The sequence below is a fragment of the Rhinatrema bivittatum genome, chromosome 6 (genome assembly GCF_901001135.1).
Source record: "Rhinatrema bivittatum chromosome 6, aRhiBiv1.1, whole genome shotgun sequence".
NCBI lineage: Eukaryota > Metazoa > Chordata > Amphibia > Gymnophiona > Rhinatrematidae > Rhinatrema > Rhinatrema bivittatum.
In genome coordinates this window covers 112,411,864-112,428,997 of record NC_042620.1, presented here as the reverse complement: position 1 = coordinate 112,428,997, position 17,134 = coordinate 112,411,864, and the positions used below count along the sequence as shown (strand labels likewise).

At 43.2% G+C, this 17,134-nt stretch overlaps 1 protein-coding gene across 1 annotated transcript in view; it reads left to right on the top strand.

The window, feature by feature from the left end:
- Positions 1–17,134, top strand: part of LOC115093677 (neurabin-1-like) — a 476,950-nt gene that overhangs the window by 116,082 nt on the left and 343,734 nt on the right. Inside the window, exon 4 of the mRNA XM_029605797.1 lies at positions 646–766. Within this exon, the coding sequence (XP_029461657.1) occupies positions 646–766 (121 nt within the window). The remainder of the gene's footprint in view (positions 1–645; positions 767–17,134) is intronic.

Sequence of the window (17,134 nt, the reverse complement as noted above, 5' to 3'; positions counted from 1 at the left end):
CATCATGAATTAGGTAATATCTCATTTATCTCCATTTCACCAACTACAGTTTATAGGGATAATTCTCCACTTGAAAAATACTATGGTTTCCCCCTCTCACAACCATGTGAACAATACTGTCGTGATAGTTCACAGTTTATACAACTCATCCCTAATAGTGAGGGTCTACCTCAGAATACTGAGCCATATTGCCTCAATGTTTCATATACTTCAGAGGGCCAAATTGTACATAAGGCAGTCTGTGGTCCCTGTGTTCTCACAGAAACCAATATTCCCAAAATCTTGGTTGTAACCGGAAAACTCAAAAGTCCTTGCTGAGTGGCTGGGACAATTTCACATTGAGACATTTCATTTCAAATGCCACTACACCAAGTTATCCTTATGGCACATACATCTCTTCCTCAGAAGACCTATTTCAGTCTGTCGGAACTTGAAGCAATATAGTTGACACTGTGTTCCGGCATGTTCTGCCTAACAGAATAATGCTTATTGAAGTATGCTATCAAGTAGCCATATTCTACATAAATTTGGTTCAAGGAGAGGTCATAAAACTGATAAATTATAATTTTTAAGAATATTGGTAATACTGGTGCTTCAAAATTTTCCATAAAAATACATGACTATTTATGTTGGGATTTTCTTTAGGTGATAGCGGTCTAGGCATCAGTATCATCGGCATGGGTGTTGGTGCAGACCAAGGGCTAGAGAAGTTGGGAATTTTTGTAAAAACTATTACCGAAGGCGGAGCAGCTGAACGAGATGAACGGTAAGATTGTAATGTGTTAATTTATAAGTAACCTGATTTGTATTTGCCATAAAATCAAAGGCTCATCTTACTGATTCTTGCAATGGTGTGATATGTGACATTTCATTTAGTATAATCATTCATGCCAGGTGATTTCTAAAAAAATGTTTTTCTTCCCAAGTTCAATAATTTCTGACTGTTATAATTTTCTGAATTTAAAGAACAATGGATTCAGTTCACTCAAATTGTTTGGGCTCTGGAGGGTGAATAGTGGAAAATTCCCTTATAATTGCTGCAGAAACAAATTTTAGAGATTGTTGGCATATATGTCCCATTCACTGAAGGAGTTATTGAGAATTCAGAGCACACAGGATTCATCATAAAAACATCATTCATGTCCTCCATGTTGCTCAGACATACAATTTTTACACCTTCATCAGCCCTCAGACCCAGATGTATGTGTATATACATTTCTGTTTGAGGCTGGTATAACTACAACTCCCATTATAATGTATGGAGGTTGATAACACTTGTAAATCTTTCACATTTTTTTTTTTTTGCAAAATGTAACTCCATTGCAGTATATTGTTTGCTGTGTACAAAGTCTCTCAATCGCTGTTGCTTTGCAGGATTTTAGTATCTGGTTGAGGTGTGTGTGCATATATGAAAAATCATGCATTTCATTACTGCACCAGCTGTGTGTGTATGCATGTGTATGACCCATGCCAAAATCAGCTTTGTTAGTTCTTCTGTTACTGCTTTGTCTTTATACCTCTGCTTATTCAATCTCTATAGGGCACAGTATGATTGTACTGACCCAAAGATGGCACTATATCAAGCAGGGGAAAGAAATTCAGACAGGTTAATCCACACCAGTGGATTATGCACCTCTACTAGGAGATGGAGCAAAGCTGACTTCACAGTATATATGCCCCAGCACTGGCATGAGCCCGCCAGTATTCTGTCTCCAGCAGATGGTGGATGTGCCTCTCCTTACTGGAGATTACTTGGAAAAAAATATATCTATCTATCTCTATATATTCATAGAGAGAGAATGAAGGAAATTGATTTGCCCGCTCTGTGGTGATAACTTATAGTCCCTCTTTCATTTGAGTTTCCTGAGGTGAAATCTGTGGATCCCTCCCTCGGACGAGTGCCTCAGGCCGGTAGCTGGTTTTCCAGCAAGGACTTAGCTGTGTGTGTATGTGTGTGTAAAAAAAACCCCAAACCCCCCCCCCCCCCCCCCCAAAAAAAAAACCCCAACAAAACAAGAAAAACCTTGCTGAGAGGTTAGTGGGTGCAGGAAGTTGAGCGAGGCGGTGAGGGCCTTTGTTCTCTATTCCCGCAGCTGTAGACACTCTAAACTCGGCCAGGATGTGAGTAGTAGTTAAAAAAAAAAAAAAAAAAAAAAAAAAAAGTGAGGTTTCCAAGCCTCGGTATGCTGATTTGACATCCATTCCTGCCTCCGAGGGAGCTGGGAGAGTTGTGGTGGGTTGAGCAGCCTTTTTGGCTAGGCCCCGCTCCCAGGCTTTGCTTAGATGCCATGTGGTAGGCTGTGGTGCTGTTCGCATGCTTTTCTGTGCTCAAGTCAGAGCAGACTTTCTCAGCAAGGAGAGCCTGGATCCAGGGGAATGAACGTTGTCGACCAGAGCCTTCCAGCTTCTAGTAAATCGCTGGGGCCTTCATCCATCCATTGACCTACTGGCTACATCTCACGATGCGAAGGTCCCCCCGTTCTTCAGTCGCAGATGAGATCAGCGCTTCCTAGGGATTGATGCCCTCATCCAGTCCTGGCCAGAGGAGGACTTACTATATGCCTTCCCTCTGTGGCCTTTGCTGGGTAAGATCATCCGCAAGATCGAACACCACAGTCCTTCTGGTGGCCCTGGATTGGCCCGGATGCTGATGGTATGCAGACATGCGGAAGCTTCTTGTGGAGGGTCCCCTTTGCCTCCCCCCACGCAGGAACCTTCTTCAGCAAGGTCCGATTCTTCACGAGGACCCAACTCTATTCTGTCTTACGGTCTGGCCCTTGAGAGGGCTCGCCTGACAAAGTGTGGATATTCGGCAGTTGTAATTGCCACCTTGCTCCACGCGCGGAAGTTCTCGTCCCTGGCGTATGTACGGATCTGGAGAATATTTGAGGCCTGGTGCAAGGAACACGGGGTGCTCCCGTGAACGACCAAGATCCTCCATGATTCTGGAATTTTTACTGGACAGCCTGAATAAAAGGATTGACCCTCAACTCCTTGAAAGTCCAGGTGGCGGCTCTCTCCTGCTTCAGGCCCAAGGTGAATGGAACCCGCCTGTCGATGCATCCGGACTTGGCTTGTTTCCTAAAAGGAGTTAAACACCTCCGATCACCCTTAAAGTGGCCGGTCCCCCTATGGAACCTTAATCTAGTATTGGACCTTCCAGCAGGGCCTTCCTTTAGACCACTGCGCAGTCTGTCACTATGACTGTTAACACTAAAGACTGTATTCTTGGTGGTGATATGCTCGGCTCGTCGCATCTCTGAACTACAGGCTCTGTCATGTCGGGAACTGTTCTTTCGGTTTACTCCAGGGACAGTACAGCTTTGCACCTTCCCTTCCTTCTTACCAAAGGTAGACTCTGAGTTTCACCGGATCAAGTGCTTATACCGAATGACGGTATACAAAATCCTTTAAATAAATAGTAGTATAACTGCAATTATGTTCTATAAGCATTATTAAACAGGTATGTTTTTAGCATTTTTTAAACTCTATATGATTTGATATCAACCGGATTTGTTCAGGAAGAGTGTTCTACAATATCGGACCTGCTACAGAGAAGGCCCTTTTCCGTATTAACGCTAAACTGACAATTCTAACTGATGGAATTTCTAACAAACATTTGTCCACAGATCGGAGTTGTCTTGACTGTTTATATATTCGCAGCAGAGAGCAGAGCCATATTGAATTAGGGTTATAGAGTAGGTTATGAATAATGGACAGAATTTTGTATGTGATGCGATGGGTTATAGGGAGCCAGTACAGATTTTGTAGTATGGGTGTTGTGTTCTTTTCATGACATTGTAAAGCATTCTTGCTGTTGCGTTTTGGACAAGTTGTAGAGGGTGTATTGTAGATAGTGGTAGTCCTAAATATAGTGCATTGCAGTAGTCTGTTTGTTAGGATCAGTGCTTGTGTGACTGTCTGGAAATCGGATAATAGTTATAAAGGTTTGAGTTTTTTGAGCATGTGTATCTTAAAGATTTTTTAACTGTTTCAGAGATGTTCAGACATTGATAATCTTGAATCTATGGTTATACCTAAATTTCTTGCATGAAGTTTTACGGGTATGTGTTCATCAAATATGAAAGTTTGTGGGGGTTGGTGATTAGAGTTTGGTACTGTGGATAAATAAATTAATTCAATTTTTGCTGCATTTAATTTTAATCTGTTGTGTGATAACCAAGTTTTTATTGTCATTAAGTAAATTTGTAGTAAAGAGTTTTGGCCCAGGAATCAGAGAAAGGTATGATGAATTGTATGTCATCTGCATATATTTTAAAGTTTAGGTTCAAGCCATCTAAGAGGCGGCATAAAGGCAAAAGATATATGTTGAAGAGCAATGCTGAAAGTGATGAACCTTGAGGTACACCTGTTTTGGTGGTGTACCATTCAGATTTTGATTTTCCCATTGTTATTCTCTGGGGTCTGTTGGAGATGAAGGTAGTAAACCATTGTAGCGCTGTTTCAGTAATTCCTGTCTGTAGCAAATTGGAAAGTAATATGGTATGGTTTAAAGTATCGAAAGCTGCTGATATATCAATCAGAACAAGGATGTAGTTTGTTGGAATCAAACCCTCTTATAATTGTATCAAATGCTGAAATGAGTAATGATTCGGTACTATATGCTTTTCTGAAACCATCTACCTTATAAATGGGCTCTGACTGGCCCGCAAATGCGCAGTAGAGAGCAGCTCTACCGCGCATGCGCGGGCGAGCATGTCGGTCAGAGCGGAGTGTGCCCAAAAAAAAAAATGGCGCTGGGAGGAGCAGTAGCGGCGGAGGGACACCCCCCTCCCCCGGAGATCTTCCATCTGCCGGTTGTGGATGAGCTGAAAGGAGAGGGGATTGAGGGGGGGAGGGAGTGACTGAGGAGGGGAGTGAGGGGGGAGGGGGAGTGGGAAGGAAATGGACCGAAAAATGTTTTTTAAATGTAGCCTGTTACGGGCTTAACGGCTAGTGTTAATAATATATTGCATAACAATGATCTTCTATGTAATCAGAAACTTGATGTAGTGCAACCGACTCTATTATAGCTACAGATGGAAGTGTAGCAATTGGACGGTAATTAGAATAAATCAAAAGGATCCTGATTTTTCTTTTTGGGTATGGTTATGACAGATGTTTTTTAGTGGAATCAGGGAATAGGCCTTGTGTAAGTGAAGCATTTACTATTTTAGTGATTGATGGGGCAATATGTTCTTTAATGTCTATAAGCAGGTATCCAGAACAGGGGTTAAATGGACTTTTGGAAGGTTTTGATTTGGTCAGGATATTGATAATTGTGTTGTCATTAATATCTGTAAATTCTGAAAAAGAACAGTCAAGCTGAGGAATTGTTGACTTTGGGATAGGCAAAGTACCAAATTCAGCAGAGATACTTTGTGTAAAAAAACAAAACAAAACAAAAAACCCAACCAGAAACTATTTTGCTATGTTACATAGTTCATCTGTTGTAGAAGAAACTGGAGTATCTTGTGGTGTTGTGAGATCTTTTACAATTGAGAATAACATTCTTGGGTTTCCATATGCACTCTTTTTATCTTTGTATAAAAATATTTTTTGGCTCTTATCTTTTTTTGTATTTTTGTAGAAATGTATAGTATTCTTGTTTTCTTTCTGGGAGAGGATTTCTCCTCCATCTTCATTCTAAGTTACATAGTTTGCGTTTGGCTGTTTTCAGTAAGTCTGTATACCACAATGATGGTTTTTTTTTATATTGTTGGATTTCACCGGTTTTAAAGGTGCTACTTTACCTAAGCTTTCTGTTATGCTTTTATTCCAAAATGTTAGCATATCAGATACCTCTGTGTGTGTGTGTATTTTGATTGATTTTAGGTATTAATGTATCTGTGAAGATTTCAATGTTAAGTTTCTTGCAGCGAAGTATCATGTGTTCATTATCTTTAATGCTGCTGTTTTTTGGGAGTTTGATCTTTCTTACAGCTTTTATTAAGAAGTGGTCTGACCATGGGACTGGAGATATTTCTGTTTGAAAAATCATATGATTGATTAATGCAGATTTGATCTAAAGTATTCCCTTGTTTGTGGGTTGGGTCCTTTAGAAGGGTTATAAAATTTAAACCAGATAAGGCTTCTGTTAAATTTACAATTGTGGGGTGACATTGTGAGTTGTTAAAGTGTAAATTAAAATCGCCAGCAAGTATGGTGTTTTCTAGATTGCAAGGCAATGTAACAATCGTTTCAAGAAATGAGGTAAGGTTGTTAAGGATTCCAGGAGGACTATAGATTAGATTAGACAGATGTTCAGAATGCTAGTTGTGACTAATAGAATTTCCATTATTGACTCATTTTGTGAAATAGTTTTTTTGTGTGGAGATAGGGAGGACTTTATTATTGCTAATAAGCTGCCTCCTCTTCTATTTGAGCATGGTTGAGATATTGGGATGTATCCTTCTGGGCACAGGTTATTTAAAGTGACTGTATTGTGTTCATACAGCCAGGTTTCAGTTATCAAAATTATATCAGCTGAGGTAGAAATTAAATCATATATTATTGGAGTTTTCTTCCTGATAGATTGTATGTTGACTAATAGTATGGTTAGCGATGCGTAGAGGATAGTAAGAGTTTGTAGGTGTGTTAGATGTTGGTATCACTGTTAATTGACGTCATGTTATGGTGTGTTTGTTACGAAGAGGTCCATATCTTCTGTTTCCTGTGATCGTTGGAATGTTCATTTTCGTTATGGTGAGTCCAGATAATATCTACTAGATAAGGGAGCACTGACCGACGTGCTGCAAATGCGCAGTAGAGAGCAACTCTACCGAGCATGCGCGGGCGAGCACGTCGGTCAGAGTGGAGCGTGCCCGAAAAAAAAATGGCGCTGGGTCCAGGAGCAGGAGCGGCGGCTAGGAGCAGAAGCAGTGGCGGTGACGACGAGCAGGAGCGGGAGGAGCAGAAGCGGCGGTGGCGACGACAAGCAGGAGCGGGAGGAGCAGTACCGGCGGCGGCAGCGACGAGCGGGAGGAGCAGGAGCGGCGGCGACGCGGGGACACCCCACGTCTGCCGGTTATGGATGAGCTGAAAGGGGAGGGGATTGAGAGAGGGAGGAGAGAGTGAGGGGAGGGAGGAGAGAGTGAGGGGAGGGAGGAGAGAGTGAGGGGAGGGAGGAGAGAGTGAGGGGAGGGAGGAGAGAGTGAGGGGAGGGAGGAGAGAGTGAGGGGAGGGAGGAGAGAGTGAGGGGAGGGAGGAGAGAGTGAGGGGAGGGAGGAGAGAGTGAGGGGAGGAGGGTGAGGGTGAGGGGAGGAGGGTGAGGGTGAGGGGAGGAGGGTGAGGGTGAGAGGGTGAGCGGAGGGGGGAGAGGGGGGGAGGAGAGGGTGAGCGGAGGGGGGAGGGGGGGAGAATGAGGGGGAGGGGGGGGGAAGGAAATGGACCGAAAATTTTTTTTTTTTAAATGTTGCCCGTTGTTACGGGCTTAACGGCTAGTCTGAAAATAAAGTGAGAAGACAAATTTAATATTGTCAGAGTAATAAATGTGCGCACAAAGGGGCATGCCCCTTTGTCGCGCTCCTTCGGCACGCGACGCTTCGGCGCGTGGCGCCTCAGGCGTCACTGCTTGGCTTTTAAGCTGACGCCTCCTGATGAGGTGGGGCGGGACTAGCCCGCACGGCTCAAAGGAAAGAGCAGATATGATGGCTCAGTGCAGGGTAACAAGCAGCGTTTCCTGGTGAGACTCCTGCGCTGAAGCTGGGAGCAGTAGTGTAGAATCCAGTTCTTATATTCTTTTATTATTCATCCAGGGCAAGTTCCATATCTTCACTCCAGTAAGGTCAGTCTTCCACATGGGATTGCTTTGAAATGTCCTCCTGTTGCCACAACAGGCCTCCGTACTCGATAGTAACCTGGCTTCCGGCCCCTGATTTACAGCCCAAAGTCCAAGATGACCTAGCTGATCTGTCATGCACAAGGTCCAGCAGACAGTGCCTCAATTGCAAGACCACTGCAAGACACTGCGACAGCTCTCTGTTTCTTGCACAGCAGAGAGAGATGCTAAAAGGACCTTTTACCACTCATGCTCCTGTGTGAGACCAACTGATATCCAGATTTCATCAGCTCTGCCAGTCGGGCAGGCTTCTGGATTTTCCACCTTGCCAGACAACAGAGTGGCCACCCCACTGAGTACCAGAGCTCGAGATACCGTTCCCCGGACGCAACAAGGCGGAGGATTTTAATCCCACTATTTCGTTCTTTAAACAGAAGGCACATGATCTCCGCCCATCCTGGACCTCAGAAATCTCAACAGATTTCTTCAGAAGGAAAAGTTTAAGAATGTCTCCCGCCATTATGCTTCCCTAACTACAATAAGTAGGTTGCCTGTATCCTCTGGTCTTTCTATGCACTTCATAGTGAGTCGCCAACATTTTCAATACCAAGTTCTGCCGTTCTCACTAGCTTGGACAACTTGTGTATTTCACCAAATGCCTAGCAGTGACTGCCGCTTATCTACAAAGAAAAACAGTATTCACGCCTTTCCTTACCTGGACGACTGCCTAATAAGAACATAACAACATAAGAACATGCCATACTGGGTCAGACCAAGGGTCCATCAAGCCCAGCATCCTGTTTCCAACAGTGGCCAATCCAGGCCATAAGAACCTGGCAAGTACCCAAAAACTAAGTCTATTCCATGTAACCATTGCTAATGGCAGTGGCTATTCTCTAAGTGAACTTAATAGCAGGTAATGGACTTCTCCTCCAAGAACTTATCCAATCCTTTTTTAAACACAGCTATACTAACTGCACTAACCACATTCTCTGGCAACAAATTCCAGAGTTTAATTGTGCGTTGAGTAAAAAAGAACTTTCTCCGATTAGTTTTAAATGTACCCCATGCTAACTTCATGGAGTGCCCCCTAGTCTTTCTACTATCCGAAAGAGTAAATAACCGATTCACATCTACCCGTTCTAGACCTCTCATGATTTTAAACAACTCTATCATATCCCCCCTCAGTCGTCTCTTCTCCAAGCTGAAAAGTCCTAACCTCTTTAGTCTTTCCTCATAGGGGAGTTGTTCCATTCCCCTTATCATTTTGGTAGCCCTTCTCTGTACCTTCTCCATCGCAATTATATCTTTTTTGAGATGCGGCGACCAGAATTGTACACAGTATTCAAGGTGCGATCTCACCATGGAGCAATACAGAGGCATTATGACATTTTCCGTTTTATTCACCATTCCTTTTCTAATAATTCCCAACATTCTGTTTGCTTTTTTAACTGCCGCAGCACACTGCACCGACGATTTCAATGTGTTATCCACTATGACACCTAGATCTCTTTCTTGGGTTGTAGCACCTAATATGGAACCCAACATTGTGTAATTATAGCATGGGTTATTTTTCCCTATATGCATCACCTTGCACTTATCCACATTAAATTTCATCTGCCATTTGGATGCCCAATTTTCCAGTCTCACAAGGTCTTCCTGCAATTTATCACAATCTGCTTGTGATTTAACTACTCTGAACAATTTTGTGTCATCTGCAAATTTGATTATCTCACTCGTCGTATTTCTTTCCAGATCATTTATAAATATATTGAACAGTAAGGGTCCCAATACAGATCCCTGAGGCACTCCACTGTCCACTCCCTTCCACTGAGAAAATTGCCCATTTAATCCTACTCTCTGTTTCCTGTCTTTTAGCCAGTTTGCAATCCACGAAAGGACATCGCCACCTATCCCATGACTTTTTACTTTTCCTAGAAGCCTCTCATGAGGAACTTTGTCAAACGCCTTCTGAAAATCCAAGTATACTATATCTACCGGTTCACCTTTATCCACATGTTTATTAACTCCTTCAAAAAAGTGAAGCAGATTTGTGAGGCAAGACTTGCCCTGGGTAAAGCCATGCTGACTTTGTTCCATTAAACCATGTCTTTCTATATGTTTGATGTTTAGAACACTTTCCACTATTTTTCCTGGCACTGAAGTCAGGGTAACCGGTCTGTAGTTTCCCGGAGTCAATCCAAGCAAGGTTTCCCGGAGTCAATCCAAGCAAGGTGCTCTAAATTCTCCAAGACTCACTATAAATCTTTTAAATTTAGCTGGGATTTCTGATCAGCTACCATAAATCCCATATGGAGCAGTTCTGGGCACTACAGTCACAACGGACTTCCTGCCCAACAACTGTGCAGACATCCTGTCAAATTCTCCACATTTCTGCACGCATGCAACATAGCCTCAGCCCATCAATTCTTTTATTGCTGGGCCACATGTTTTCCACTATCCACGTCATTCCTATGGCCAGACTAGCCATGAGGAAAATTCAGTGAATTTTCATATTTCAGTGGCTCTAAACCGTTCAACCGTTTTCGTCCCTGATCCATATCACCGATCCAGTACCAAATCCTCATCACAGTCACATCCATCTTGGGTTGGAGAGCTCATATCAACACACTCCAAACCCAAAATACGTCTACTCTGCTCCATGGAAAGTCTCAGATCAACTTCCTGGAGCTTCGAGCCATGCGTTATGCCTTTTATGCCTTCAGACACTACCTCTCACAAAAACTTGTGGATACAGACAGCATAGAGGCAATGTGGTACTTGAACACACAGTGGCACACAGGCTCTTATCTGCTCTGACAGGAAGCCGCGCAGTTCTCGACCTGGGCCCTTGCATACTCCATGCATCTCTGGGCCACTTATCTAACGGGCATACCAAACGTATTAAAAGACAATCTCAATCTGTCTCCATTCTCACGAGTGGTCTCTGAATCCATGTGTAGCGAGCAAAATCTTATAGCGTTGTGGTCAACCAACCATCGACCTCTTGCGTCCGAATAGAACCACAGAGTGGACATTTTCTACTCCTTACACATGCATCGAAAGGCGTTAACATGACGCCTTTGCTCACCCCTGATACCGCTCATAGCCAAAACTATCATGATGCTACAACAGGACAGGTTTTCAATGATTCTCATAATCACTTCCTGCCCTCAAGTATGCTTCCCCATACTTCTCGACCTATCACTTCAATAACAGATTCGCCTGCCCACAGGCCAATCTCATAACACTTATTAATATTCTCAGGTACTTGTAGCTTCACAAAACCTTCCACATGTAACTCTTACCATTCGAAATGGGCAAGTTTTACCAAATGGTGTGCACAAAATGGTATTGACCCCTTTTTCTGCCCCACTCCATATCTATTAGGCTATCTAGGATACCTTTCGGATTCTGGTCCCCAGACATCCTCCACACAGGTACATCTCTATGCCATCTCAGCATACCACCAAGGAGTAGGGGATGCCCGGTTAACAGCTCAACCCCTTATTAGTTGGCTTATCAGGGGTTTTCTACAACTTAAGCCTCCTCTGTGATCACCGGTTACAACCTGGAGCCCAAATGTAGTGCTTACAAGGCTCATACGTTCCCCGTTCGAGCCTCTGCATTCCTATAACTTTAAAATTCTAACATGGAAAATTATTTTCCTCATAGCTATCACTTCTGCTAAAAGGGTGATTGACTTACAAGCCCTTCTTGCATTCTCAACCGTCACTAGGTTCCTCCGTGACAGTCGTCCTCCGTACTCACCCTAAATTTCTTAAGGTGAACAAAAAGTCTCTCCCCTTACTCAGTCTATAGTCTGCCCACTCTTCCCAAAGCCTCTCTCTCACTAGGGTGAGAGGGTTTTGCACACTTTGGACTGTAAGCGTGCACTTGCAGTCTATCTAGACCGCACTGCAATCCATGGGAAATCCACCCAATTCTTTACTGCTTTGACAAAGACAAGCTGTGCGTTCCAGTGGGCAAACAAACTCTCTCCAACTGGCTAGCAGACTGTATCAATTCTGCTATGAGGAAGCAGGCCTTCCTCTCCAGGGGTGAGTGCAGGCATATTTTGAAAGGGCCATGGCAACATCGGTAGCACACTATCATTCAGTACCAATTGCTGACATCTGCTAGGCTGCGACATGGAGCTCTCTTCACACATTCGCAGCCCTCTACTGCTTAGATAAGGAAGTCCGTCAAGACTCTGCCTTTGGCTAATCTGTCTTGCAGAACTTTGTTCCAGTATAATCCCAAACTCCTTCCACAACCACCTGCTGTGATTTCAGGCTGCCTCATCCTTGCCAATAGCACCCCAATTATTGTGCCTGCTGCATGAATTGTCTGCTATTGGCCTGTTGTAATATGAGTCAGCCTGTGACTTGCTAATCACCCATATGTGAGGACTATCATCCTGCTTATCCTGGGAGAAAGCAGAGTTGCTTACCTATAACAGGTGTTCTCCCAGGACAGCAGGATGTAGTCCTCACGAAACCCACCCGCCACCCTGCGGAGTTGGGTCCGCTTACGTTTTGTTGTTTTATTTTTCGCTTGCACTTTTTTGCTGTAAACGAGACTGAAGTGAGACCCCTGTGGACACAGGGATCATGGCATGCTGGGCATGCTCAGTGTGCCAGTCAAAGCTTTCTAGAAACTTTGACAGATTTTCTGTGATATGGGTGACGTCACTGGGCGGAGCCCTATGTGAGGACTACATCCTGCTGTCCTGGGAGAACACCTGTTACAGGTAAGCAACTCTTTCTCCATTTCCAGACACACCCCTTCTAGCAAGTCCAGCAATACCAGAAGCTGCCTTTGTTTTCACAACAGCAACAACTTTCGAGGCTCACTCAAAAGTGTGAGCGCTGTCAGCCAAAAACATCATAACCAGCCCATAAGAGGTCCTTATAAACTCAAGGATTGTGGTCATTCATAGAAAGATAATAGCAAATCAGTCTCTTAGAACTGAGAGCGATCAGATATGCTCTAACATTCACTTGCTTCCTCCAGAGGAAGAACATTCTCATTCAAACCAATAACTAAGTAGTCGTGTTTTGTGTGAACAAGCAATGGACACCACCTTGCCAAGAAGCAAGAAAGGCATGAGAATGGGCATGCAAACATCAAGCTATCATGCAAGCAAAATATCTTCTAGGGCAATGGTTCTCAACCGGTGTGTCGCAACACACCAGTGTGTCGCTAAGAACACGCAGGTGTGTTGCCACACTTCCCGGTCCCCTGCTGACCCAGCTGCTCCCCAGTCCTCCTCCGCCCGGGCTTAAAATGCTGTCAGCCCGGGTGGAACGCGGCAGGTCAGCTGGAGTCAGCGGCACCGGCATGGTCTCTTCTTCCCACCCACCCCCCGCGGCCTGGAAGAGGAAGTGGTGAGCAGTGGCTGCGTGCGCGGGAAGAAGAGACCATGCTAGTGTGGCCAGAATTGGCCCGAAGAACAGAGGCGCGGACTGAGGAATGAGCAGCGTGGCTTGGAGGAAAATGAAGAGCGTCAACCCCAGCGGCCAATGGGACTCCTCCTCCGCGAGGGCTGAAAATGAAGGAGGTTAGGGTTGGGAGGAGGCTCCTGCTGCCGCTAGTTCCGGGGGGGGAGAGAGAGAGTGAATGAGAAAGCAAGCATGTATGTTTGAGATCCTGCGCGTGTATGTGCGAGACAGCATATATGCGAATGATTGAGAGCCTGAATATGTGAAAGAGAGTATGTCTGTGATTGAGAGCCTGCCTTTGAGAGAGAGAGAGCATGAATGTAAGTTTACGATTGGGAAACCTGTATGTGTAAGTTTGTAATTGAAAACTTGTTTGTGTGAAAGAGTATGTGTGTATGATTGAGATCCTTTGTGTGTGAGAGAGATCGTGTATGTATGATTAAGAGCCTGTGTGTATAAGTAAGGGAGAGAGCATGTGTGTCTGTGTATGATTGAGAGCCTGTGTGTAAATGAGAGCATGTTTGTAAGCATGTGAATGAGTCTGTGTGTGAGAAAAAGATAGCATGTGTAAATGTGTAATTAAGAGCCTATATAAGTGAGAGAAAAAGCATGTGTATATGTGAGTGACAGAGAGCATGTGTGTATAGGTGTGTAATTGAGAGCTAGTGTGAGAGAGCACTGGTATGTGACTGAGAGAGAGGAGAAAGTTCCAAGCAAACCACCCCTCTTCCTGCTAATTCAAAACAATCTCAGGACACCTGGATATCAAACATTTCCAGGTATGCAGAGCAAAAAAATTTTTGTATCCTTATTTTTTATTACTGGGTCTTTGTGTCTGCTATTTTGAAATATTTTATTGGTATCTAGAAATTTTTTATGAGTTTTTAAAATTATTGGATATGCCACTTATCAGCTGTTTTGAAATAATCTGTTTTTGTTAGTATGGTTTTACTGCTACTGATTTTATATTTCTTGATTTGTTTTATAAGGATGGGTGATGTTTCGTTTTTTCCTTTATTACACTGCATACAGAGACTCTGGCTTGTTGCAGTTTCCAATTCAGTTTTTTCTGCATGCTTCTAGTTATGCGTTTTGGTCTCTCTATTCTTTGTTAGGTGAGGGTCAGCACATGTGACTCAGGTGAGGTTTTCTGCTGGCAATTAGTTTCTGTGTAGGGCTCTATAGCAGCCTGACTTGGTCCGTTTTCCTAATAGGAGATGTATTGGTGTCTTAAGGCCTGGTGTAATTCAGTATTGCCTTTTCTTAGATAAGGTGGTTACTGTTTAAGTGCTGGAAATTGGTGCTGTTTTGGTGTGGGATGTTTATTATTTATGCAATTTCTGTTCAGACAGAATATGTATCTTTTCCTTGTGTCATTTTAAATAAAAATAATTACCGGACCTTTACTTTTTATTTCCGCCGTGAATTGTAATGAGCAGTGGTGTCACATGTGAGCGTGGCCTGTCTGGTGTGTCACGATGGGAAAAAGGTTGAGAACCACTGTACTAGGGATCTTCAACCCATTAGCAGATCCTCAGCAGAGTTTTTCAACCAAACAAATGACTTTTGCAACAATCAACAGCTTAACATAGAAATGATGCAGAAGAAGATCAAACGGCCCATCCAGTCTGCCCAGCAAGCTATGCACTTTTTTTTTCTTCTTGCTTGTTACGCTTGGCTCTTAGTACCTTTTAGTTCTATTTCCCTTCCACCCCACCATTAATGTAGAGAGCAATGTTGGAACTGCATCTAATTGAATAAGTAGCTTAGTTAGGGGTAGTAACCGCCTCAATAAGCAAGCTGCACCCATGCTTTTGTTTACTCGACTATGTAATTCAGTCCTTGTTGGTTGTTGTCAATATATAAATCCTCTTTTCTACATTGCCCCTGCCGTTGAAGCAGAGAGCTATGCTGGCTATGCGTTGAAAGTGAAGTATCAGACTTTCTCCCCTGCCGTTGAAGCAGGGAGCTATGCTAGTTATGCATTGAAAGTAAAGTATCAGGCTTATTTGGTTTGGGGGTAGTAACCGCCGTAACAAGCAAGCTACACCCTGCTTTTTTGTGAATGCAAATCCTTTCTCCCCCCCCGCCCCCCACATTTCCTCTTACCGTTGAAGCTTAGAGCAATGTTGGAGTCGCATTAACCGTATGTATGTATATTGAATAAGGGTATTATCTCCAGGTAGTAGCCTTCATTCATGTCCTCTAGACTTGATGGATCCACAGTGTTAAACACTGTGGATCGCACCTTTGAAGTCTTTCACAGTTCTGGTCTTCACTACTTCCTCCTCTTGGGACTTCCAGCAATCAAACTGTCAGAGCAAAACAGAAAACTGGCAAAGTTTTGTTCCATTCTTCCAAGTGAGCTTAGATCAGCTCAGTAGGCTGCTTCTGCTTGTTTGGAATGCAGATCTTATGTACATTTTTCCACCAATTCAGCTGATAGCCAGAAAGTTGCAAAAAGTGCTCAAAGATCAGGCCCGTCTGATCTTCATAGTTTCAGCATGGACCAGACAAGTTTGGTTTACATATCTAGTACAGTTATCCAGCAAACCTTTGATTTTCTTTGGTCAAATCCATTATTAACTCAGGAAGAGGGATGTTTCATCCAAACCTTCCCTTCGTCAACTAGAAAGCTTGGATGTAGAATGCGCAGTGATCGCCAAATTATCCTTACCCAAAGAGGATGACGACATAATAGATGGTCAGAAAACCATCAAATAAAAGCTTGCGGTTTTAAATGGAAAAATTCTCCACATTGTGTCAGCGTAATTCCTTGGATCCGTTTGCATACAAAACCAAAGAATTACTGAGCTATTTGCTCTCTTTCTGCTTCAGGACTTAGCATCTCATCAGTAAGAATACATCTCTGTGCCATAGCAGTTTACCACTCTCAAATTGAGAGGAAGCCTGTCTCCACTCCTCTGTTAGTTTCCAAGTTCATGAAAGGCTTATGGGCATGCTAAACCTCCAATTGTGGAACCACTTGCTCCATGGGACCTAAACATGGTTCTGACAAAACTGACGAAGTCCGTATAGTGTTGAGAAGTTTCAAGATCTATATATGTTCAGTACAGTCAATGCAGATAAGTATTTATTTTAATTGCAACATTAAAAAGTTTTTCATAAGTTACTAGACTGACAAAGTGACTATTGGACTGGACGAAATGATTATGCATAAGGCAAATAAAGGCGTTATGCTGGTAGTGCTTATTATGGCCTGATAGAGAGTTATCAAAAATGCAAGCAAGACTAGCAGAATCTGTAAAGTACGTGGAAGAGCTTTAATAGTGTGTACAAAAAGTTGGAGACAGAACTTCCTGTTTCTTGTGCAGAGGAAGTAGCCGCCTTTTCTTTTTTTTTAAAACTTTAAGCAGCATGACACTGATGCAGTTTCTGTACAACACTAGCACACAACTGAGAGCCATTTTAATAACAGACTGGATTCATAATATAGGTCTAACACTTCCACTAAACTGCTTAGATATAAGTCCCGATTTAGATCTGGTACACTCAAACTTTGGCCTTGGAATTGACTTAGTCATAATATCTGCTAGCATGTTAGATTTGCAATATTCAAACACAATCACATCTTGTTCCACTAAATCTGATATTGAAGTTTGACATTGACATGGGTTCTGGTGTTTTCTTGATTGATTGATTGTCCTCAAATAAAACCGACTGAGCAACTGACTTCCAGTCTCTTGACGTAGCTGATGCAGCCAAATAACTTCTTGACTAATGCAGGTCACTGAAATGTATTCAGCTTCTGTTGATAGTGCAACTGATATTTGCTTTTTACTGGATCAAGAAATTATACTGTCGCCACCTTTTGATTTACGATCACTGGAATCACTGGCCCAAAGTTGGCATATCTTTGAGCTTAAGATCACTTTTCAGACATTTTTAG